Raw genomic sequence first — 24,657 nt, 5'->3', positions numbered from 1 at the left:
ATGCATATATAAACATATATATGCTCATACATATATGTATGAAGTTACAGGTACATATATCTGTATACACACATCTTGCACTGTATATGTGTGGCCACACTATACACCTTTACCTGTATTTATATCTACTCTTATGTATAAATATATAAAAATTGCAAATACAGATGTGTGTCTGTGCATATACACAGATCGATACACCTGTATATCCATACAGATATATCTACACGTGTATATATGTGCATATACACATATAATTTACAAAAATATATGTGTATATATATACACAGATACAGTTATGTGTATGTACACCAATGTAAAGACAGGTTTATACATCCATAGCTACATGTATATATGCCTTTCTACCCATACCTATATACACACCTCATACATTGACTTACCCATATACATAAGCATATACAGACACCTGAACACACAGGTACTAAAATCACATTATATACACACATGTATAAAAATACACAATGTGTGCATACATACACCTCTACCTATAGCTGTACCTGCATATCTACACCTTTAGCTATACCTACACATCGATACCTGTTCATATCTAAACCGTGCTATCAATGTAGATCGACACATACACACACACACACATTTATGTTGTCCATATGTGTCCATGCAGAAAACACACGTGGAAGAGCCAGAGCTGGGAGAGGACAGCTCCATTGGCTGCCCATGGACCCTGCACACGTACATGTGTGCACACACGTGTGTGCAGGATGATGCAGGGGCTGGGATCGCATCTGGACCCCCCTCACCCCCACGGCTGGATCCCCGTTATCCCCCCCCCAACCGCTCGCCCCCATGAGGCTCCCGCTTCGTCCTTCCCAAGGGATTTATTAAAACACAGAGAACAGAAACCAGGACACACGGAGCACGAAGGGAACGCGGGGGCATCGCTCACAGCTGCCGCCAGCCTCGGGCACCGGTGTCACCCCACTCAGGGCTGGCTCCATCCCAATGCCAGCCACCTCCTCCCTTCCACCCGTGGCACCTCCATCCACACGCCCCAAACTTGGCACACGTGGACCCTGGTGCTGGGCCTCCCCACGGACGCACCAACGCTCTCACCGGGCTGGTTGGGCTCCGGCCACGGGGCTGGCAGCAGGCATGCACTTGCTCAAACACACGAGGACGTAGAAATGGACCTGATGGGGAATCCTGGGAGCCGGAGCCAGCTCGGATGGGTGCCTCAGCCTGTGGCCTGTCCCACGGGCTATCCAGCCTCCCCTCTCACATACACGCGCCACCAAACCCGGTGGCACCGGCTCCCCTGGCTCAGCCCGCCCTGCCCAGACAAACTCTTCAAGTCTTCCATAAGAAAGTGCAAAAGAATGTACACGAAATGAAGCCCGGTCCCGGCCGCACGGGGGGGCACAGCGCTTGAAGCACACTTGAAGCGGGAGCACCCGGCAGCAGCTCATCCTCACGCAGCCAACGCCGCCTTCCCCTGCCCTTCCTCCGGGGCTGCTGCAAGGAGAGGGGAGGGAGAGGTGCCCATCAGGTGGGTCCGGATCCCCCCCTCCCCGGTGCTGAACAAGGGGCAGGGGGAGTGTGGGACCCCCCTTGGGCAGCAGCAGCCGGCCCAAGGGCTTCCAAGAGGATCCTGATCCTGCCTCCAGTGCTGGTACCCACTTGAGGCTGCACTCAGACACCAGCATGAGGGGGCACCAGTACAGCCCCTACCCCATCATGTGTCTGCACATGTCATAGGATCATAGAATGATTTGGGTTGCAAGGGACCTTAAAACCATCCAGCCCCAACCCCTGCCACGGGCACAGACCCCTTCCACTAGAGCAGCTCGCTCCAAGCCCCTGTGTCCAACCTGGCCTTGAACACTGCCAGGGATGGGGCAGCCACAGCTTCTCCTGCATCCCACAGACCCTGGTGAATGGAACACGGAGCAGGAGCACATCTTACCTCAGCTGGAAACGGGAGCTGGGGGCAAAATCGTGGGAACACCTAAATATCTGCGGAGAGAAGGGGAACCAGCCTGCTCACCCAGCAGCCTTCAGCGATGCTCCTGGTCCTCAAATCCCCCCCCGGATTCCTCTGCCAGGGAGCATCTGCTCAAACCCCCGACCTACCGGTCACATACGGCCCCAGAGGCATCTGGCTATAGTTGACAATCCCGCCCGGCCCGGGACCTCGGAAATTCGGCCCAAAGCTGCTGTTGTAGATCTGGGATGAGCCGAAGGAGCCCTGTGGAGGCAAAGAGGGAGGAGGGACGCTGACCTGCGGGCCTGGCCCCAAAGCGAGGGGCTCCAGCCCGTGCCCATCCCCACAGACCTGCTGCACGGGGGGCTCCCCGCCGCGCGTGGCCAGGCGGCTCAGGATGCTCCGCTCCGACATCTGCAGGCGGGCGGCCACGGGCGGGATGCGGGACAGCATGGAGGGCAGGCGCGTGACGTCGGCCTTCATGTCGCTCAGCAGCTCCTCGAGCTGGTTCAGCACTGCGAGCACAGCGAGCCAGGATCAGGCCACGGGGGCACCCACCAGACACAGACACCCCGCGTCCCAGCGAGCTCCAGCAGATGGGGACAACCTCCCGCCTGGATTTCCCTTCCCACCCTGCTCTGCCCGCACCCACCCTTGTGCAGGACGGCGTTGGCGGGCTTGTTCCCAGCCAGGGACTCTTTAGAGAGGTGCTGGTGGCTCTCGGCAAGGCACTCCACTTCAGCCAGACGGGCGTTCAGGGCCATGGCCGGGTGACTGGGGTCTTGGGTCATGTTGAGGTACGCTGCCCTCCGCAGCTGCTCCTCGATCACCAGGGCCTGCTCCAGCAACTGGGAGGCACAGGAGGGGAAGATTCAGGCTCAGACCCCGCTCCGACGTAAATCAGTGCTGCCCCACGGGCTCTAGGCTGCCTCTGCCCTTATGTGCTCTAACTGGCCTTGCTCCCAAGAACTGCTGGGGGAACAGGCTTAGCCCTTATGTTTGCTCATCCCGTTCAGACACTGAGCATCCCCGACAGGGATGTGGGCAGCATTCCACAGCATCACCGGGGCACAGCACTGGCCCATTCACAGAGAGGAGCCCATGGCAGCCATCCCCAGCCCATGCACCCCGGTGCCCATGAGCTCCCCAGGACCAAACTCAGCTCTGCTTTGGCAGCCACGAGCCCCTGGCAAAGCCTGGTCCCAGCCGGCACCGATGGGCTCCCCATGGCTCTGCGGCACCGCTCTGGTCCCCCCCATTGGTAAGGACTCACCAGCCCTGGACCTGCAACTCGCCTTGAACCGCCGGGCAAGGAACTTGTTCTTCATCTCCAGGTAGTTCCCCTTGTGTATCTCTGACTTGAAGGGCTCGTTCAGGATCACGTAGCGCGGGTCGTTCTGGATGTCCTGCCAGCGGGCATAGCCGTGACTGGTGCCGAGGGAGCGTCAAGGGGAGAACTGGCCAGCGAACAGCATGCCCACCTCAGCACCAAACACCTCCCTGCTCCTCCCTGAACCCCGCGGAGACCCCCTGCCCTCACTGCCACCCGTCAGCAGGAGGCACGGCCCCACCACGTCAAAGGGTACGTGACGATTCCTGCCAAGAGCCAGTAGTCGTGCCGGCGGTGCCAGATGTCGTAGATCTTCCCGGAGGAGATGGCAGCTCTCTCCTCGTTCTGCCACAGCGTGTGCAGCTCTGCGGAAGCAGGACAGCAGGGTCAGGCAGTGGGGCTGCACCGTGCTGCAGGCAGGGAGAGCAATGGCATTGCCCGGGGGGACATCGAGCTGCGGAGCCAGCATCGTCCCACTGCAGCCCCTTCACATCTCTTTGGCCTTCCTGACCCCCCTGCTCCCACCTGTAAAGCCACCGTCAGCGATGTTGAACATGAATCGGAAGTTCACGTTTCTGTCATCCTTCTTCCTGTCCTCCTCTTCCTCTTTGTCACCGTTCTGCTGAGCCTCACCTTGCTCCTTCTCCTCCGCCTTGGGGTCCTCTGCTGGGCAAACACAAGAAGTGGTGCTGTCTGATCGTACCCCACTGAAAAACCAGCTAGGGTCCTCCCTTCCCCCAGGAGCTCCTCGCTAACATCACTGTTAGAAAAGCCACTTCTTGCCCCAAAGTCTCCTCGCACCTCACCTGCTTTGACTTCTTTGTCCTCCCCTTTCCCTGGGCTGTTGTTTAACTCCAGCTTCTCCAAAGGCTTCTCCTTCTCTTGAATCCCCTCATCTGCAGAAGGGAACAGGACTATGAGGAAAGCTCAATGTGGAAAACACGTTTCTGGGAACTCACCCTTTAGGGCAGGGTGATTTTATTGTCTGTGTGTTCAGAAACTGCTCCAGCACAGATCAGTACTAGAAGCCCAGGCTATGGCTAAGAGGAGATTCCTCCATCCTAGCCCTAGACACTCACCTTTCACCAGGAGCTCAGGAGAAGGCGCAGCCCTTTCACTCTCCTCTTGCTTCTCATCCCTTGGTTTCTCATTGCTGTCGCAGCTTTCTGGGTGCTCTTCACCTTCCACCTTCTCAGCACTCACAGGCACCTTAACATCAAGCACCCACCCAGGTCAGCCCAGCCTTGCCCCCTCCCTGGGGAGCTCTGACCTTCCCCATAGACCACGACAGGGTAAATGCTGAAGGAAGCCACCCCACCTGGCTCTCAGACACCTTCCTGCACTTCTGCTCCACTTGCTCCCTTTCCTCCTGGAACCCGAGCTGTGTTTCTATTTTGTCTGCAGCAACAGCAAAGTGAGGGTGATCCTGAACAGGCCGCAGAGGGCTCTGCCTCATCCACCCCCCTTCCCAAGCCAACCCGAAGCCACAACCCCCCAGAAGCCCCACAGACACATCTACCAGTGAGGGAGATGGGTCCCGTGTGCGCTGGGCTGGCCGGGATGGGGGTGTTGGGATCTGAAGACACAATCTCACTGGACTTCTTGCTGTCCGGGCCATCGAGAATCAGATCTGGCGTGCTGTATTTGCCATTGACGTGCTCGAACTCCTGGACCTGGGGCAGACACACACCATCGAGTCAAACCCAGCAGGGACATCGCAACTGATGGAGCAGCAGCATCGCTGCCACCAGGGACACTTCACACCCCAGCAGGTCCCCAGCGTGATTCCTGTTTTGCCAGCCAGACCATTAAACACCCGCTGATGCTGCAGCCTCGCAGGGGGGGAGCAGCAGGTTTGAAATGCAGTTTGCATCACCCCTGCACACTGACCAAACCGGATGTGCTCCAAGCCTGGACACTCAGTATGGGATCCCTGGGGAGCGGCTTTCAGCAGCCCATGAACCCCGCAGGTCTCCAGTAGTACCTGAACCAGCACACTTCAAACCCTCCTCACCCACCTTCTTCCTTACTAGTGACATGACCCCGATCCGAGTGAGCACGTGCTGGCGGGACAGCCCTTCCCTGGGAACGCCATCCGCAAAGGTTTCGGCACCGTCCGCCCCGGGCTCACACAGATGCCGCATGAAGAGGGAGACGTACGCCCTGCGGAAGGGAAGGGAACCTGAGCCCAGGCTGGGGCTCGCGGCAGAGCCGGCGACACGGCAGGACAAGAGCCAGAGGCAGGACACAGCTCCCTCCGCCCGCCCGGGCTCTCCGGTACCTGAACTCCTTCTCGCTCTTCCCCCGCAGGTCCCGCACCAGCCAGTGGGAGTTGAAGGCGTCCTGGGGCGGCATCCCCCAGCGCATGATGGCGTTCAGGAAAGCCTTGCGCTGGCGGGCGTTGAAGCCAAGAACCTGCAGGGGCAGAGGCATCACCGGGATCACAGTGTGGCCTCGGCGGCACGCGGCACCTCAGAGCCTCATGGCTGCTACAGAAAGGCTGGACCGGGACTAATGTGCCAGAGGCACTCCAGGGCAGCCCCATGACTGTGCTGGTCATGCTCTGGTTGAGGCCAACACTCACCTCGATGTTGCCCCCAACTCTTGCCAGCAAAGGAGGGAGAGGCTTGTCCCGGTCACTCTTCAGCTGTCTCCGGGATTGTCTCCTGCCACCTACAGCCAAGCAGCCCCAGTGACGGACAAGCCCAGGCAGCAAGGAAGCACGGCCAAACTTTCTGCATCCACTCCAATCCCAAAGCTTCCAGTCCCGTCCACCCACCCCACGGGCCTCCAGTGCTCCTCATCGTTCCACATAAGGACCAGCCCATGGTCCTGCAGCAGCCAGCAAAGGAAACAGCCCATCGCCTTCCCTGCCATGGGAATGTCCTCACCTGGCAGCACATCGGGACACCTTCCCCTCTATGGAGGCCCAGAAGCACAGCATCCCCTCCAACCCGGAGTTTCTGCTGCACCCGGGTGCCAGTGGCTTCCCGCAGGGCAAAACCCCATGGACTACCAAATGCATTAACTCACTCTGACCTTCTGGCCTGTCTTCGAAGTCTTCATCCTCATCCTCGGAGCCGATGGAATACTCTGACTGGTTGTCAGAGAGCTCGTCCTGCCACTCTGCGGATGCCAAGGGAAGACAGGGTAGGAGGTGGCCCCAGGCAGCAGGCCCCTGCCTGGGAGGGACACCCCGAGGCAACATCAACTCAGCCAGTAAGTCCCTTGGGCACCCGGAGCAGAGCAGTGGCCGTACCTTGGTCCTCCTGCGAGGTGTCGTTGTAGTTGACCTGCTTGCGGATTCTCTTCCCTTTCCCCAGGTTCCTGGCCAGATCCTCCTGCTGCTGCTCATAGTGATGCCGCAGCAGTTTCTCCCAGTAGTCAGGGTCCACGTTCTCCTCTTGCTTGATGATCTCACGTTCTACCTCCTCCTGCAAAGCAAGAGCCAAGAGGCTTGAGATGGGGCAGCCACAGACCTGCAGCATCACCCCGCTGCTCCATCCTCTAAGAGCACTCCAGGGAAAGAAGGGGAAAGGCTCCAAGCCCCTGCCTGGAATTTGGCTTTGCCCAAAGGGACTGACCTCAGTGCCAGGCTCTCGAAGGGCTGGGAGAAGCTCCCAGCCAGAAAGAGTTCCTCCAAACTGCCACCCATCCCACCCTGCAGTGTTCACACTCCAAGGGAGAAACCATACATCTGCAGAGACCTCCCCAAGCATCAGCCTGCCACCAGCTCCCACAACAGATGAAGGAAACAAGGCAGGAAAACAACCGACAGCAGCACAGTACATAAGCAGCCCCATGTGCCAACAGGGACAGAGCCTGGCTTGCACCATGGGTGGCACAGGACCAAGACAACTGTGCTTCCTCACTGCGGTGGCCCCATCAGCCCCAGGACCCCGGGTCTGGAACAATCAACAGCAGTCACAGGCAGAGCAGGAGGAGCCCTGCCCCACGCCAGAACGCTCACAGGGAGGGAAAGGGAACGGAACACAGAGGGATGTACAAAGAGGTGCGATTGTAAGACATGATACTAGTCACATTACCACACCGTCCTCTTCTCTCACAACATACTGGGCCACTTTAAAGGAGCTGAGATACTCGTTCATGTTCTGCAGCTCTGTGTCATCAGTTGCATCCTGATTTCGGTCCAGCAGCTTCGAGATGGCAGCATCGTCGTAGTGGATCACGCTGCTGTCATCCACATCCTTATTGTCACCTGGAGAGCAAAGCAATGCTCGGATCACTGGGTGGAGACAGCTCAGGTACGGGCCAAGGAGGGGATGGGTCACCCAAACACGGGGGGCTACAGACCTGGTGGGGTGCCACCATGCTTCTTCTTCATGCCAGGAGTCACTGCACCCCCTTTGCCTGACAGCGTGTCGGAGAAAGGGGGGACAGCATCCGGCATGGCGATGCGCTGTCCCTGCGACACCATGCCTGCGGGGTCAGAGAGTGAGCCCCAGGCCCTGCCCCGTGCACAGTGTCCCCACTCCTTCCCGACCTCACCTTCCACGTCATCCTTGAAGAGCTCTTCTGTCCCAAACTTGAGGATGTCGTCCAGCTCCTGCTTGGTCATGGAGCCCGACTTGGAGCCAAGCCCCGGGCGGACAACCAGGTGGGTGAGCATCATCTTCCTCTTGGCCACCTGCGTGATGCGCTCCTCAACGGAGGCTCTGGTCACGAAGCGGTAGATCATCACCTTCTTGTTCTGCCCGATGCGGTGAGCGCGGCTGAACGCCTGCGGGTAGAGCATGGAGCTGCTGAGGGGCCGCAGGTCCCACCCCGCCGGGCTGCATGTGAGGGCAAAGCAGGGATACACACTGCTCTTTGCTTTCCCATGACTTGTGGACATTCCCATGACTCCTGCTGACATGCAGTCCTTAGCCAGGGTCTGCCCCAGGCTTTGGGAAACACAAGTGGAAGCTCCCCAAACAAAGAGGGGGCACCTGGTTGGGAATAACCAGCAGGAGAAAGCAAGAAGCCCTTGGAAGAGAGCCGGCTTTAGTGCCAGCCCACGACATGGGTGCAAGACTGGGGCTGCTGAGCAGAAACATGCCCCCCCAAAGAGAGCTCTCAAGGGAAGAGACCGCCTGCCCTGCGAACAGAGCAGAGCCCCAGAGGTACTCACTGTATGGGAAGGAAAAGGAAAAGTCAGAAACCTGGATGTCATTGTGGGGATTCCAGTCAGAATCATAAATAATGACTGTGTCGGCCGTAGCAAGGTTTATGCCCAGACCACCGGCGCGGGTAGAGAGGAGAAAGCAGAACTGCTGAGCACCAGGAGCTGAGAAAGACAAACCCACAGGGGGCAACGGGTGAGACAGGAAGGAGCGCGGCGTGCGTGGCAAGGTGCAGAACTGTGCTTTGGGGATGGAACCATTGGTGAGGCAAGGCAAGGAGTGACCCCACGGCTTCCCCACAGGCTGTGAACGCACCCCACGTCCTCCCCTCAGACAGGCAGAAGCACAAGTACCATTAAACCTGTCTATGGCCTCCTGACGCAGGCCGCCGGTGATGCCCCCGTCGATCCGCTCGTACTTGTAGCCTTCGTACTCCAGGAAATCCTCCAGCAGGTCCAGCATCTTCGTCATCTGCAGGGCAAGGAGACCCTGGCATGAGCGGCTCCACGTGGCCTGGCTCCCTGCCACCCCCAGCAGCCCAGAGGCCAAGGTGATGGCGGCACCACCACCACCAGAGTACGGCCAACAGGAAGCTGCCCACAGAGCACACTCGTGTCTCATCCTTTACAAGCAGCTTTGCCAGCAGGAGGGAATTAGGTCTGAACTGCCCTCCCCCAAAGGCAGCGCTGTTACTGTTATCTCCTCTTGATCCATAGGTGACAGGGGTTTGAAACATCACTGTTGCCACCAGCTCTTCCCACTACCTCCATCCACTCCAAATCCTCATACAGAACAAGAAAAACCCTTTAAAAATGTATTTATGGTTACTCTTTCCCTACGCTCACCTGGGAGAAGATCAGGACTCTGTGACCCCCATCCCGTAACTTCTTCAGCATCTTCTGGAGCAGCATCAGTTTGCCAGAAGATTTGACCAAAGAGTTCCCGTCGTAGGATCCATTGGGCAGAACCGGGGCTTCCTAAAAGGCATCCTGGTCAGCCTCTCCAAGGACAACCCGCAGAGAAATTCATGTGCATTCCAAAGGCAAAATCCTGGGCTCGCAGACCCACACCATTAACCAAAGCAAGATGATGGACACAGCCCCCAACACAATGCTCAGAACCACATCCACGGTGCGCGCAGAGCTGACGTACCACCGCCGCCACAGGGAAGAGGTAGGGGTGATTACAGCACTTCTTCAGGTCCATCATGATGTTGAGCAGTGAGACCTGGTTCCCACCGCCCTTAGAATTCAGGGCTTCAAAATTCCTCGTCAGGATGAATTTGTAGTACTTCCTGCAGGAACAGGGAGGGGAGGGACATCCCTGTAACCCAGCCAGGCCTGGGACTGCCATAAACAGGGCAGCTCCAAGCTAAAACCTACTGGAGCAGCTTGCTCCAAGCCCCTGTGTCCAACCTGGCCTTGAGCACTGCCAGGGATGGGGCAGCCACAGCTTCTCAGGGATTCCCTGCAGCCCCTTCAGGCACTGGAGCTGCTCTCAGGTCTCCCCTTCAGGAGCCTTCTCTTCTCCAGGCTGCCCCAGCCCAGCTCTCTCAGCCTGGCTCCAGAGCAGAGCTGCTCCAGCCCTCGCAGCACCTTCATTCCATTCAGCAGCCCCCCAAGAGCTGCACTGGGGTTACTCACTTCTGCATCTGGCTCAGCTCCACTCTCACGATGAGCTCCGTCTTGGCCGGCATGTTCTTGAACACGTCTGCCTTGAGGCGCCGCAGCATGTGGGGACCCAGCAGGTCGTGGAGCTTTTTGATCTGGTCCTCCTTGGAGATGTCTGCAAACTCCTCCAGGAAGCCCTCCAGGTTACTGTGAAAGCAGCCAGAACCACAGTGCTGAGCGATAACGGGACACGGGAGAGCACAGACATCTCATTAGGACTTAGAAACAAGGGCAGAGCTCTCATGGCAAAGAACAACACTCCTGTGACTGTATCCAAGCAGGGCAAAAGCCAAACCAAGGAGCTGTGCTGCTGGCCGAGGGCGAAGTCACACTAAGTGCACTAACGTGAGGTCTGATAAGTTCCCCAAAGCACCTCTGCCAGCCCAGAAAGGGAAGAAAAGGCAGGGTTTAGCTCCTCACCCACAAAGCTCCTGACTGATGACAAGGCAATAGTCACCAATAGGACCCAAAAGCAGAAGTCCACAGGATTAACTTTGGGGTCACATTAAATGCGTGTGCAGCTTCAGTGCAGGTTGGGAGCACTGGCACATCAGGAATGGGATCCAGCTTCTCTTTCCCAAACAGGAGTCCTGGGAAACCTCTGCTGAGTAACCCCAACAGGAGATGGGGTCTCACCACTCACCCTCTTTGGAGCAGGGAACTAAAGCAACTCACTTAAACCTCTCGGGAGTCAGGAAATTAAGCAGATGGAAGAGCTCTTCCAAGTTGTTCTGCAGCGGGGTCCCGGTGAGCAGCAGTTTGTAATCGATCTTGTAGCTGTTTAATACTCTGAAGAACTGGGAAAAGAAAGGAGGTGAAGGAGCTCTGAGGAGCTGGTTGCTCATGTGGGGACTCTGCAGACTGTGCACATGGAGACTCAGCAGTGCCCTCTGACACAGGGAGGCACGCCACAGCTCCCATGTCCTCCTCCAAGCCATCCCCGGAGAGCACAGGCAGCAATCCTGAATGTCCCTGATCACCCCATCTGCCTCCTGCACTGGGGACTGTGTGATGGCCCCAGGGGCTGGAGGCTGCCTTAACCCCAGGGAAAGGAAGGAGAAGGGTCAATTCCCTTCCATGACAGCCCATCAAAGCCCCGTCAGACAGACACCCAGGCTGCTGTCCCTTCTCAGCTAAAGGATATTTAATGCCAGGGGATGTTAAAGGGAGCAAATCCACCAAAAGGCAGCTCCAAATGCCCGTTACCTACTTTGGACTGGTTGTTCTTCAGCCTGTGTGCTTCATCCACCACCAGGCAGGCCCACTCTATAGAGCCCAGCACCGCCTGGTCAATAGTGATCAGCTCATAGGAGGTGAGCAGGACATGGAACTTGATCTGTGCTTCCTTCTGGAGGAGCAGAGGGAGAGAAAAGCCAGGATAAGGGAGGAGGGAATGGGACAGCCTCCACCTTCACTGCATGGGATCCAAGGAGAAACAGGTCAAGGCACGAGCTGTGCCAGCAGAAAATCAACACCCATCTGAATATTAGAATCGAGCAGGGCACTACAGGCACAAATAAGGGTCTGGCAGAATCTTTACAGCTCATCACAAATCTCCTGCATGTGTAAAGAGCACCAGCTTCCCTCTTTGGGAAAGGGCTGGGTCAGGACCTAACCAGCCTCCCTCTCTGGGTCTAATTCCACTCCGTCCCCTTCTTACTGCTGGCCAAAGCTGCTGGGTAGGGCACAGACTTGGCTCCCACCTTCATTCTGAAGACCTTCTTCCCACTGCGGATGGCATTGTCTTCGAAGGAAAACTCATTCTCCCGGATGACCGACCGGCTTTCCTTGTCCCCCGTGTAAGTCACAACATAGAAGTCAGGTGCCCACATCTCAAACTCACGCTCCCAGTTGATGATGGTGGAGAGAGGGGCACTGACCAGATATGGCCCTTTCGAGTGGCCCTGCTCGGGAACACAAAGTCCAAGCTGTTCTCTCCCCATACAAAGCAGCTCTCGGCCTCCTTGGGGACCCATTTGATGCTCCACTCACCTCCTTATACAGGGAGTACAAGAACACAATAGTCTGCACGGTCTTCCCCAGCCCCATCTCATCAGCCAGGATTGTATCTGTCCCTTGGGCCCAAGAAAACCTCAGCCAGTTCAGCCCTTCCAGCTGGTAAGGATGGAGCGTGCCGCCCGTGCTGTCGATGTACCACGGCTGCTTGTCGAACTTCATCGTAGGCTGGAAAGGACAAGACACACCACAGAGCAGTGAGAACCAGCTCCCATTCCTTTCTCAGTGGCCAGGCACATCCCTCTTCAGCCTTGTGTCACCCAACAGCCCCAGAAGAGACACAGATATGGTCCCAGCACAGCACAGCCCTCGGGCTCCTCATAGCAAAGGTACCCCAGAGCTTTGGATGAAAGAAACCAGGAACTAGAGGAGACCAACGTAACAGGACAGGGCCCAGGCTGACCTCCCTCTCCCATGCCATTGTGTTGCCCCTTGCCATTCTCACTCACATCCACGAGAGGTGTTTCTGGAGGCTTTTCCAGCTTCTCCTCTTTCAGCTTTTTCCCTTTCTTGTTCAGCTTCTTCAGAGGGCGCGTGTCCTCCCCCAGCATCAGCTCCCTGCAACGGGAAGAGGCAGGCAGGTTTCCTCTCCCAGCTCCCAAACACAGGGATAGAAATGCCTCAAACTCCACTGCCCCTCTCCCCACAGGAGCTGTCCTGGCCCAGCTAGCACAGGCACACATGGCATCTAGTCCTTCCCCTCGCAACATCATCCAAAATGAAGAACAGCAATTGCATCAGATTACTGTGGCTTCCCCCCAAAACAGAGAGGCAGCAGCACCTTGGAGCTGCTCTCAAGTGCAGAGAGACCATGGGGAGCACAGGCTGGGGAAGAGCAGCCCTGGAAATGCCTTCCAGGAGGACTGGCTTCCCAAAAGCACTCGGCCCCTGCAGAGGGGGCCCTGTGAGCAATGCCAGCACGTCCCAAACCATCCCTCACCCCTCACAGGCTGTCCTGGCTCTGCCCAGCTCACCCGGGCTGTGGATCCACCCCGGTACCTGTGGTTCCAGTAGAGGTGTTTGAGGTTCTCATAGTAGGGGATGTCGATCTCGTCGATCTCCCACGTGCACTGGTCGTAGGGCAGGTCCTTCCACTTGATCAGGTAATGGACATCTCCCTTTTTATCGAAGCTGTAACACAGGGCACGGGAAGTTCATCAGTGAACTGAGAGCCCCGGGAAGCAGCTATCCGCAGCCTGCTGCCACAGAACTCCTCTGCCTCCACCTGCAGACCTTGGCATCCAAGCACAGGCAGGAAAACATGAAGCAAGTATCCACCTTTCCATCAGACACGCCTGTTAATCTGCTGCAGGTGTTAACTGCTGAGCTTTAAAGGCTGCTCATCCCTTCCGCTGACCAACCCCATGTTCCGGCTTTACCAGGACTGGATGGATGCCAGCGCTCACCCTCTTCCTCCTGCAGCATTCACTGCTATGTGAAGTTTTGCTTCGTGAATAAACACACCGCCGAGCCTGACTATATGCCCACAGGGAAAAAAGCCTTTGAGTGCTGAGCAGACAATGCAAAGCTCACATGAACATTACCCAGCAGCTTTATTTATTCTCTGCCAAGCTGCCTTGGAGCCACTTGAAATTTCAAGTTGCCACTTGAAATGGAGAACTCCAACAAAAAAAAGGAGTCTCTAGCTGCTCCGTGGAAAACCAAACCATCTGCACGGCACATTTCACATGCAGGAAATTCCTTCCACAGAAAAGAAATGCAAATGTCAAGGCTCCATAAGGGAGTCAGGCACCTGCTCAAGCTCCTTTATCCTGAGCACTACCGGGGGGAGAAGTGGGAATAATGCTCCTTTCTGGTAAGTGCTGTACCCAAATCCCTCATCCTTGATGGGAGTGCGGAGGAGCTGCGTGGTTCCTGAGAGGAACAAATCACCGACACGGAATCAGGCTGTGGTCCAAAGCAGTGTCAGGGAGCAGCAGCACCCACAGGGCACAACCGATGGAAGCCAAGCCCATCACTGGGCTGCAGCAGAAAGCTACGGAGTGATTGAGCTGTAACAGGGACTCAATGACCTGGCAAGAGTGGAACAACTCCGTGCGTCCCCCTTTGGGATAAGTCACTGTATTTTGTAACGTGCAACATAGCAGAAGTGAAAATAGGCAGGCACTCATCCACTTCTGGCCTTGGCTTTGCCTTGGGAACAAACCTCTGAGGCAACAGAGACCTCAAAACGCACCAGCAGCTGAAATTCCACCAGCCTGAACTTTTGGCTTTGGCCAAGGACAATCTGAACCCCCCCAGGCCCACGGGAGAACAGAAACCCTGCAGGAGGCAGTCCCAAAGGCCCAGCGAACCATGCAAACCATCAGCGTGAGTGCTGAGAACGAAGAGACACCCGCAGAGAGGACAAACGCGCTGCTCCAAGCGTCATCTGCGCAACTGTAGGCACTCACCGTTGTGGTCCCCCTCCTGGCTTGCAACAGCACCACCGAGTGCCAGCACTATGAGGGGCTCTGGCACCCTAGCACACACCTCCCCATGGCCCATCCACGTGTCCCCCCGCACACAGCCCCTCACCTGTGGTTCAGGATGCGGTGGATCATCATCCACTCGGGCTTGATGCCGTAGCGGTAGAACCGCTCCTCCATCTTGGCGTAATGGGGGTCCTTGTTCTTCCTCTTCTCCCTCTGGCTGTCCTCGTCCCCAGAGCCATAGTCGAAGGCCGGCGGCTCGTCCATGTCGTTCTTCCGTTGGTAGTTGCGGTACATCACGGTGTGGTACAGCTCCAGCTGCAGGAGGAGGGAGCCGCGCTCAGCCCCCAGGGCAGCGAGCAGGGCAGGGGCACCACGATGACACCAACGCTCTCACCTGCAGCTCCTTGACCCAGGAGCAGTGCCAATAGGAGAGTCCTGCCCACTTCACAAAGAACTCGCGCTCCGGGATCCCCCCCAGCACCTTCGGCACGGGCAGAGGCAGCTCCGTGCCCGGGTTGGGCAGCACGGGCGGCAGCGGCACAGCCGGTGGCTCCTTCCAGGCCCAGTGCAGGATGCGTTGGACTTTGCCCTTCAAGGGAGGGCACTGGGGATAGAGAAAGCAAAGGGCCAAGAGCACAGTTTGAGGTGAGTCGCTGGTGCAAGGGGCAGTGGTGGCTGGGTGGGTGCGGGAGCAGGGATGGGGCAGGAACGCTGTGACACTCACTGTGCAGCGCGGGCAGAGCCATTCCCCGTTTGGTATCTCCGGCAGCGGTGGGTTCAGGCAGTGCAGGTGGTAGGAGGACGGGCAGGTATCGCAGCACAGCAGCTCCCCTCCATCCTTGCACACCCGGCAGAACTCCATGTGGTCATCCTCCTCCTCCTCACCGCCTTCCTCTTCCTCCTCCTCCTCCTCCTTTGGCTCCCACTGGATGCCCTCCTTCTCCTGGGGGAGCACAACCAGTGTAACGCTGAGGGCTCCCACAACCTGCCCGCCCCCTCCCATGGGCCCGACCCCACTCACACAATGGGGGCAGCTCCACTTGCCCTCGGGGGCCTTCTCCAGCTCAGGATCCAGGCACACGAGGTGGTAGGCACGGGGACACGTGTCACACAGGATGATCTCCCCTCCCTGCTGGCACACCTCGCAGTAGTCCTGGTGGTCTGTCTCATAGCCGTCCCCTTCTTCCACTGCAAGCAAGGACAGGCACACGGTCAGAGGGATCGGGAGCTGCTTTTATCCCAGAGGGAATGGGACACTTGCTCCTCTACGATACAGGCAAGGAAATAAGGAAAGCGCTTCGCCTCGGACCCCTCCTGTTACATCCCCCTACCTCTCTGTCCCTCAGCACCACAGTTCATCTTTGCACACAGCATCATCTCACCTCTGTCTCTCTTTCTCTCTCCACACTGTATCATCCTTTGGTTCCTTCAGGCTCTCAATGGAGAATGCCAGAACCTGGAGAGGTTGCAAGGGAGGCCAGTCAGAGAAACCTCCCCAGGCACCAGCGCCACCAACTGCAAACGCACCATGCACGGGTGACACGGCCGAGGAGGACAACTCCTCTCCCGGGACTACTCTGCCCTTCCTTGGGGCTCACTGCCAGAGGCAGGAGCTCTCTCAACTCAGCACGGACGGCAAAAGGGGGGAACAAGGCCTTGCAGTGCCACCAAAGCTCATCTTAATGCCGGCTCTGCCACAAACTCCCAGCACTGACCTCCAACCTTCCACTCCAGCGACACGCAGCGGGAGCTGCCGGGCTCCGGCACAAGGGCAATGAGCCAGAAGGAGAAGCAGCAATGCTCTTCATATGAAACACAGAGCCAGCCCGGCCTCACCACCTGAGGGGGACCCTGGCCAGCATCACACGCTCACCGTCCACCAGCTCAGAAGCTGCCTTTCCACTTCTCAGAAAGAAAAACCCATCGGCAAAGCTAAGAGGCCCCAGGACGCGCCTGGATCCGAAGCATCTCATCCCGAACAAGGACGCAAGGCAGAAAGGCAGCACGTCCTCCGTGGGGAGCCAGGAAGAGCAGCACCGGGCCCGGCGGCACTTGGAGCAGGGCTCGGAGCAGCACAGCACAGGGGAGCTGCTCTCAACAGCAGCACAGGGATGGAGGTGCCAGGGCACAGAATGCACCCACAGCCTTCCCAAGGGAAGGGAGGAAGGAAGACGGACACAAACATGGCCACACAGCCACTGTGAGACCCTACAGATGCTTTCCACCACTGTTCACATGCCTCCCTATTCCTACATCAACACCACAGATCCACCAAAGCCTCCTGCCCAGCTGCACATCTCACACAGACAAGAAGTCCCCTGACTGATTGTTTCTTCACCCACAGTCCATCCTGCTCCACCGGGAGCTTGCCACAGGCCATGTCCCTCCAGGGGCTGCTCCTCAGAAGATCACTTCCCTGGAAGCCCTATAAATCCCTGCTAGAGAACAAATCCTGGTGGGGTCACATGTGCAGGTAGGTACCCGCTGCCTGTGAGGCAGCCCTGGTGCCCAGAGCGCAGGCAGGGGGCTAAGCTGTGAGCAGGCAGCGAGACAGGACAGGGCAGCAGATCCTTTCCAGAGGGAAAGCCAACTGGATCAATGGAAAAGCCCTGCCACCAGGCAGCTCCGCCACCACCAGCACTGCAGGGAGGGCCAGCACCCCATGGCAGGATCCGCTCACTGCCTCCTGGCAGGCACAAGCCCACTGACACCAGGGAAGCGCCTCATACAAAGCACACAGAGACAAGCGCAAGCACACCGAGCCAGTGCCAGACGCAGCCCAGGGCTGCAGAGGCCAGGAAAGCACCAGCTGAAGAGGGAAGCCCAAACAGAAAGAACAGAGTACAAAGGATGGCCTACTCCTCTTTTTCTTTCTCCTCCTCTTCCCTTTCTTCCCCAGGCCCGCCGAGCACTCGGAGCGCACTGAGGAGCTGTTGATGCTGGCACTGTCGAAGTCGGATTCCTCCCGTTCCTCCTCTTCACTCTGTAGAGGGAGAAACCAAAGCACGGGCAGCCCAAGTGCATCCCAGGAACACCGCTCCACAGCCCAACAAACCCAGCACCCACATAAACCCCATGGGATCACTGAGCAGTGGCCCAGCTCCTTGGGGCACCCTCTCTTCCTCAGGAATAGACCTGCCAGAGCAGCAGGGTGGTGGCAGGGTGGGTGCCACCCCAACAGGCTGGGCTCATGGGAATGGTCCATGAGGCATTAAGAAGCAGGGAAAGCTCCTCTGTCAGATCCCAGGCAGGCAGTCAGTAAATGGAGGTCTGGACTATCTCTACAGCCCAAAGGCACAGCACAGGGACAGCTCATGCAGTTCACAGCATCAAGGTGCACTCACTCAGAGCACATTTAAAATACATAAATCAATGTGCCAAGTGCCTGCTCAGCCCCCCTGACAAGAGGTGGGCTCTGGGTTTCCTGCAGCCCACCATCCCCACTCACACGGCGCAGCCAGTCAGGCACGCTGGGTAAGGCTCAGCATCTCCCAGCACTGTTGTGCTGCAAGAGCTCTCTGCTGCAACCACATTGTGCTGGGTGCAGACACCCAAAACAGGCATGGGGGGGACAATCGCTACTCCCAGCCTTGCACAGTCGGGGTAGAACTTCTGTCCCTCTCCCAACACTCATTTCAGCTTGTGTCAGCCTGTTTGTGCATGTGCACAAGGGGATTCACGCTTGAACTTCCTTCTAGTGTGGGAGTTGTTAGGCAGGCCCAGCATCCAACAGCATCAGAACACAACAACACACCTGGGTTCTTATTCTGGAGACTTAGGCATGCAAATCCCTGATGTGCACACTGCTAATCGGGTACGTAGTGCTCCAGCTGCAGGAGCAAGCCCAGCTCTTTGTAGCTCTCAGAAAGGCAAATGCACTGATCAAGAGTGTACCCAGAGACAGGATGAACTTTCCATGCTGGGTGACTGAACACCTGCAGCAGCAAGTGGCTGCCTCTCATCGCTCCTCTCGCTTCAGCCTCTGACGCACAAAATGACTTACAGACAGATTGTGTTACATGAAATGCAGCTATAGAGCCAGTGATCTCCAATAACGATGAGCTAATGGGCTTTTGATCAATAGCATTATCAAGACCTACAAGAGTCCCACCCCTAGTCAATAATTATTTGTGAGATTTATTCCTTAAAAAGCTCTGCTATTTAAAACACACCCGGCAGTGGTGTGCTGACAGGAGCACAGCACCCAAACTGCAGCACCGGCTGCTGCTGTGCTCTCACTTGGAAGCTCTGGCAGCCCTGGGCTGTGCTGTGGGATGGCAATGCTGCCCAAGGGCAGCTTCACTCATGTAATTAAAGCATATGATAATTCCCTCTGACAGAGGGTTCAGCTGGAGTGCAAGCCCTGAAGAATCCTCTTGCAAACCAGGTCTGAAGTGGTGGCACCACCAACCTCACCACTGGAAGTAAATGTGGTGATTGGGTTTAGCAGAAATTGTGCCCAGACTCAGCATCTTTACAGACCTGAGCCTGGACACAGCTCCCTGCCAAAGGCTTGAACAAAGGTGCTGCGACACCCCTATGCAAGGGAAGCTTCTAGAGCAAGGCTTGTCCTGGCATTTCCCTGGCACATCCCCACCCCGGGGACCCCGCACACTTACAGAGGAGCCCTTTTTCCTTTTGCTGGGGAGTCCTCCAAACCGGAATTTCAAGCCTGCCATCTTTTTCCCCTTCCCCTTTTTCTTTCCATCTTTGGAGCCCTTGATTTTCTTCTTCACACCTGGACCTGGAGAAGCAGAAGACTCATTTGGTACCCTGCAAACCTCCACATCACCCCCACCCCAACCCGCCCTCCACGGCTGGCACCTACCCTTGCCCTCCTTGGTCTTTGCCTTCCTGATGACGGGGGGCAAGGCTGGTGGGGGGCTGGCAGGGAGCGGCGGGGCCACGGTGACGGTCTCCACAGCTGCAGCAATGGCCGCGGCCGCCGCGGCTGCTGAGCTGCCCTTGAACGGGTTGTTGGCGCTGAACTCTCGCCACTTGGCACCCAGCACCGTCATCATCTTGGACATGGGGATCTTGGGGTTCTTCTTGGCGATCAGAGGCCTGGAGGGCAGGGGGAGAACCATGCGGTAACAGAAAATGCTCTGTGCGTGTCCGCTCCTGTTTGTTGTGTGCTGGTGCTGCAGCCCAAGAACCAGGCATGTCCATCGAGCATGTTGATGTGGCCCATCAGGAGCAGCGGAAATCACAGCACATACACAAAAGGAGGCACACCTCAGCTTCTTCAGAGACCCCAGAATACCTGTGGTGGTTTGAACAGCTCACTGTCCCCACACAAATCCATCACTGATGCTCAGGTTTAATGATGCTCATTAAACTTTTCAAACAGGCACACACAACAAAAGGGGTTTGGAGAGAGGGAGAGACAAATATTTCAGCTGTTTTCCAGTCAATCCTGCAACTAAAATGGGACCCTGAGGACCAAGTCAGGTGGGGAGAAGCAACATGGAGCTTGTAGTGCAGAGCTGACCTCAGAACCTCACCCGCTTGGCTGAGCAACACCCAAGCCTCAGCTGGGACACATGAGGCCCCATCCAGACCTATGGTTCCCTACCTGAGGAACTGGCTGAAAGCCTTGTAGTTAGTCAGGGTATGGTAATCATCTTCTGAGAAGATGTAATCTACGTCGTCAAGGCCCCATTCTTCCATCAGCTGAGCTGAGCTCTTGGGCTCCTGCAGATTTAGAGAAGATCATTAACTAAACGCCCGCAGCTCTGCAGATGAGCGACACGAGGCCGGGTCTGTCACATGCTGTGACAAACGCTCTCCCCAGTCAGTCACACACAGGGATTTGTTTCTGGGATTTCACAACTTGCCAAACCCAGGGCAAACACACCAGGGCCATGCTTTATGCGAAGAGAACTTATCCACCAGCACAAGGAGGCTGGACAGAAGACATGGCTGGGCTCTGAGCCAGGTAACCCACAGGGATCTGGCTGCACCCTGAGGTCTCACACTCAGTACCAGCCTGGGGGGAAGGTACCTTTAGACTTCCATCCTCATCATCTTCCTCTTCATCTTTCTTCTTCCGTTTTGGCTTTTTCTCCTTCTTGTCCTTCAGTTTTTTCTTCTTCTTTTTGTTGGGGGAATAATCACTCCCTTCACTCTCAGATTTCTCCTCAATCTCCTCTTCATTGTCTGACATTTCATCATTGCTCCCCTAAAAAGGAAAGTGACACTGGAGAAAGAGCAGGCCCTGTCCCTCCCTCCACTCTCTTCCAACACCCCCCTCCCCAACTAGCACAAAGCAAGTGCTGTCACCAGCCAAAGCCACTGCTCCCTCAAATAACCCCACCATTACATGGGGCAAACCAGCACAAAAATCAGATTCGGGAACAAGAAGAAGCACCTGCCCATGGGAGACACAGGCAGAAGGAAAACCTTAGATCATCTGGAACCATTTCTCCAGGGCAATTGTGTGAAGCCTCATCCTCTGCCCCAGGTCCCCACCTGCAAACAGAGCCACATTCCCACTCTCCATACTGGGAGCACTATAAACACATCTGCTCACACCAGGCAAGCCATGCCTTAAGGAAGCACCGGGAACAAGAAGAGACAGTCATGCCACACAGATAGAACTGTGTTGTGGAAAAGCTCATCTAAGCCAAGGTACATGGGAGTGGAGCCTTTATGCTTTTGCCTCAAGACTTGTTCACTGAGGGGGACAAGAAAAGCAATGCTGAGTCACAGCCATGCCGCTGGATGCCAGCTCTGCCTCCACACTGTAACATGCTCCTCTGGAAGTGCCCAGTCACTGCAATATCACAGGATCCCCGTACTGCTCTGTTCAGTAGCCGTATGAAGAGAAAACCAGAGGAGAGCAGGCCAAGGAAGAGGATATGTGTGTTAAAAATAGCAATGTACTAAATCAAATCTGCTAAAAGATCCTAAATAGTCAGGTAGGCAACACTTTAGCAACACTTCTGATTGATATAGCACAGGTAACATATAATGTTCTGTCCTGTGTTTGCTTATAGTTTCATGTGAATAAGGTTGCAGACTTCAAGTGCAGTGTGAAAGGGTGAGAAACTGAAGGCCAGGAAGAGAAGGTCTCTTTGCTCACGTGTAATCTCTAAGCTCACAGACAGACGTGGTGCTCAGGTTTTGCTTTGTTGCTGTTTTGCTTTCCCTCGCAGCTGGACACTCCGTGCTGCAGCAGAGCTGTGTGACCACAGGAGGATTCCAGCTGCCACATGAGCCAAAGAGCTTTGGTGGATGCACAGAGAGGCTGGCAATGGGTGCCAAAGCAGAGCAAGTTGAAAGGAGGCCATGGGGAATCTCCCGTCTCCAGTGAGACTCGGCCACAGCAGCCCCAGCAGGAAGGTGAGAAGATGCTGGAAGCCTGGTGGGTGCTTCTGCTGCCCGCAGGCAGGAGGGACCGCGCTCAGACAGCGACAGAGCCGGGGCAGGACCATGGACAGCGCCCGCTCAGCACCACGGACAGCCCCGGCCGCCCGCACCCCCGGGGTGGGCACAGCCCGAGCCCCGGGCTCGGCACGGTTGTAATTTGGCAGGGTAATTGGTTGCCATGGTAACTGCTGCAGTACGGGCTGAAATCCCCCCTTCCGCTCCCTCATCTCCCCACGCCGAGGTTCAAACCGCGGCTTCACACAGGATTCACTGGGGTTTCAGCACCGGTTCCCGCCAGCGTCACCGCAAACCCAGCGAGTCCCACTGCCGCCGGCGCAGAGGAATTCCCACTCCTGCCCCTCGCTCCAGTGGCCACGCCGCATGGGAACACAGGGACCAGCCCATCGTGGTGCAGGCACTGGCACCGCATCGCAGCTCGTACCTCACTCCCACCCTCCTCTAGCGCGGGGCAAGGCCACTGACCCCACAAACCTCCTGAGGAGTCGCTCAGGAAAAGGAAGCCTCACTCGAGGTCCCCCAACCTTTCATCTCCTTGTCCAAACAGCAGCCTGGGTGCCTCCTAACTGCTTCCCACTGGCTTTGCTGGACAAGGGCACAGTCTCCACAGTCAGTTAACGCTGCCCACAAAAGGCAATTAAAGCACACTCAATGTTCAGCCTGCTGGCTCCTCCCCACCCCAATAAGGCAGCAGTTAGACTGCATGAGCTGCACAGGCTGCAGGGCTCAGGAAGGCTGGCACTGCCAGAAAATGAACAGAGGGGAAATTACCGGGGGGGGGGGGGTATTTTATTCCCCCCCCCCCCCCACCTTGCAGAAAAGCAGCATAGAAAAATGCATCCAATGATGGACGCAGCACAGGGAGGCAGAGGGCCTGAGCCAGCTTTGTGTGCTCTCTGCAGAAAGAGAACATCATCGCCCATCACCATGGCCACCAAGGGAAAAAAGCTTCCTCGGGGCCAGGAGTCCTGGAAGCGGTTGCAGGTAATGCCATGCAGGCAGAATGACAGTGGCAAAAGCACCTCAAGGCACTGCCTCATCCAATCAATCTGTTTCCACAGGTCCCTTGGGAAGTGGCTGGAGATCAGCATCGCTGAGCCCTGCTTTGGTAAGGGAAGGGTGGGGGCACCTCTTGTTGTGTGAGGAGGGACTTCTCCCCAAGCTCAGCATCACAAGGAAGGAAAAGGGCTGAGGGACCTCCCTCCCAACACTAACTCAGCAGAGCAGCAGCCAGCCCTGCTCTGGGACCACACTGATCCCAACCTTAGAACCAGAGGGCGAACCCTGCACAGCCTCAGGAAGGATCCTCCAGGACACACCACCTCAGCTTTGTTTTCCCATGGAAGACCCAACAGCCATTCCATATCCAAGAAACCCCAACACCGCCTTCCTTGCAAAATGCCCTGGATGAGGATGGCCAACACCAGACTCTGCAGAAGCCTCCAGTCCCTGCCTCAGCTGCACCCTCAGTGATGTGGTTTGCATCCCACCTCCTCAAAACACCAGACCCAGGCACCGCATCAGCACAGGGTGTGCCAGAAGGATTGACTGCCCATCCCCAGAGGTGACAGCAAGGAGGTGCCATTGCAGTGTCTGCCCGAGGGCCTCAACACACAGGGATGGATGGTACCATCGCTCATGGAGCAGCCTCCAGCCCACAGCCAGGGCATCTCCCCATTGCAGAGTTACCTCCTTCTTCCGCCGCTTGGTTTTGGCAGTTTTGCCATCCTTCAGTTTCTTGGGTTTCTTTTTCTTCTGCACGACTTGCTCTTCTGCAAAGAACTCCTCCAGTCCTTCCAGCACCCCATCATCTTCTTCTGGGGACAAAAGGGACAGCTCACGCGGCTGGACTGCATGGGGACACCATGTTCATCTTCCCACGGGGACAGCAGCTTGGGGCCATGACATGGAGCTCCACGGCCTCTCCTGGAGACCCTCACACCAGGAGCTGCCCCAGTGCTGGGCTTTTACCTTTCAGGTCTCCAAGCCCATTAAGGTGGATGCAACGGGAGGTGAATGGACCAGAGGAAGACCTCACGTGGGAGGTGTGGCCATGGTCACACACCGCTCTGCTGTGGCTCCAGGCTCAGGGAGCACCATGGGCACCTGGCCAGGGCAGAGGTGCCTATTCCAACGTGTGCTCCCACCTTCTCACCACCTCCAAACCCAGCCTGCCCATTCCCGGCCACCCATGGCTGCCTGCAGTGCCAACACCAATGCTTCTATTGAGTATTTCTACCCTTATACATGAGCAACACCCGCGGGCGCTCGCAGACGTCTCTGCTCCCTTTCTCAGCTCCAAACCATGCCCCCGGCGCTCCAGCAAGGAGCTCCGTGCCTCCAGAGAAGCGGCTTTGGACCGGACCCGGCGCCACGGAGCACCCGCATCACCGCGAGGGGAAGCCGCAGCGGCCGGAGCCGCCCTGGCAGCGAAACACGCCGCGACCACCGCCCGCTCGGGAGGCGCGGGGATGCCAGGGCTAAACCGGAGTGGGGAAGCGCAAGGACCGGACAAACCCCGCCGCCGCCTACCCGAGACATCGTCCTCGTTCTCCGCGTCCTCCGGCAGCTCCCGGCCGGGCGCCGGGCCCCGCATGGCGGGCGGCGGCACCGGCCCCGCGGCCCCTCCGCGCCAAGATGGCGGTGGCGCGCCACGCCCTCCCCGTGACGCACCTCCCATGGCCACGCCCCCCACCCCCCACCCACCCCCCCCCAGCCCCTCCCGTTTCCGAAAAGC

The 24,657-nt window shown here is 57.1% G+C and overlaps 1 protein-coding gene across 7 annotated transcripts; it reads right to left on the bottom strand.

Moving 5' to 3' along the window:
• Nucleotides 1-839: 839 nt before the first annotated feature.
• CHD5 (chromodomain helicase DNA binding protein 5) lies at nt 840-24,583 on the bottom strand. 7 transcript variants are annotated; one of them, XM_061450367.1, is made up of 42 exons: nt 24,453-24,583; nt 23,610-23,737; nt 20,536-20,712; nt 20,107-20,225; nt 19,360-19,595; nt 19,151-19,275; nt 17,391-17,514; nt 15,553-15,719; nt 15,256-15,474; nt 14,926-15,135; nt 14,635-14,846; nt 13,096-13,227; nt 12,546-12,654; nt 12,073-12,264; nt 11,784-11,984; nt 11,291-11,428; nt 10,756-10,877; nt 10,054-10,227; nt 9,563-9,704; nt 9,256-9,387; nt 8,764-8,881; nt 8,450-8,574; nt 7,797-8,028; nt 7,602-7,727; nt 7,334-7,506; nt 6,547-6,721; nt 6,321-6,413; nt 5,872-5,960; nt 5,569-5,702; nt 5,306-5,450; nt 4,807-4,960; nt 4,606-4,685; nt 4,367-4,496; nt 4,094-4,183; nt 3,813-3,950; nt 3,544-3,652; nt 3,253-3,385; nt 2,610-2,805; nt 2,309-2,472; nt 2,107-2,221; nt 1,940-1,989; nt 840-1,488 (listed from the first exon to the last, which is right to left on the bottom strand). In XM_061450367.1, the coding sequence occupies exons 1-41, from the start codon at nt 24,514-24,516 to the stop codon at nt 1,982-1,984; spliced, it is 5,850 nt and encodes a 1,949-aa protein (XP_061306351.1). In that variant the 5' UTR covers nt 24,517-24,583; the 3' UTR covers nt 840-1,488; nt 1,940-1,981. The 7 variants fall into 7 exon arrangements, 6 of the variants coding, with proteins under 6 accessions (XP_061306351.1, XP_061306353.1, XP_061306352.1 ...); XM_061450369.1 differs by having other exon boundaries at nt 23,610-23,734; nt 24,453-24,577; XM_061450368.1 differs by having other exon boundaries at nt 840-1,485; nt 24,453-24,567.
• Nucleotides 24,584-24,657: the final 74 nt, after the last annotated feature.

The sequence above is a fragment of the Pezoporus flaviventris genome, unplaced genomic scaffold (assembly GCF_033815535.1).
Source record: "Pezoporus flaviventris isolate CSIRO_AGI_PZ_B2104156 unplaced genomic scaffold, CSIRO_AGI_Pfla_v1 ptg000009l, whole genome shotgun sequence".
NCBI lineage: Eukaryota > Metazoa > Chordata > Aves > Psittaciformes > Psittacidae > Pezoporus > Pezoporus flaviventris.
The sequence above is the reverse complement of the archived record's forward strand: the minus strand, read 5'-3'. Positions and strand labels throughout refer to the sequence as shown.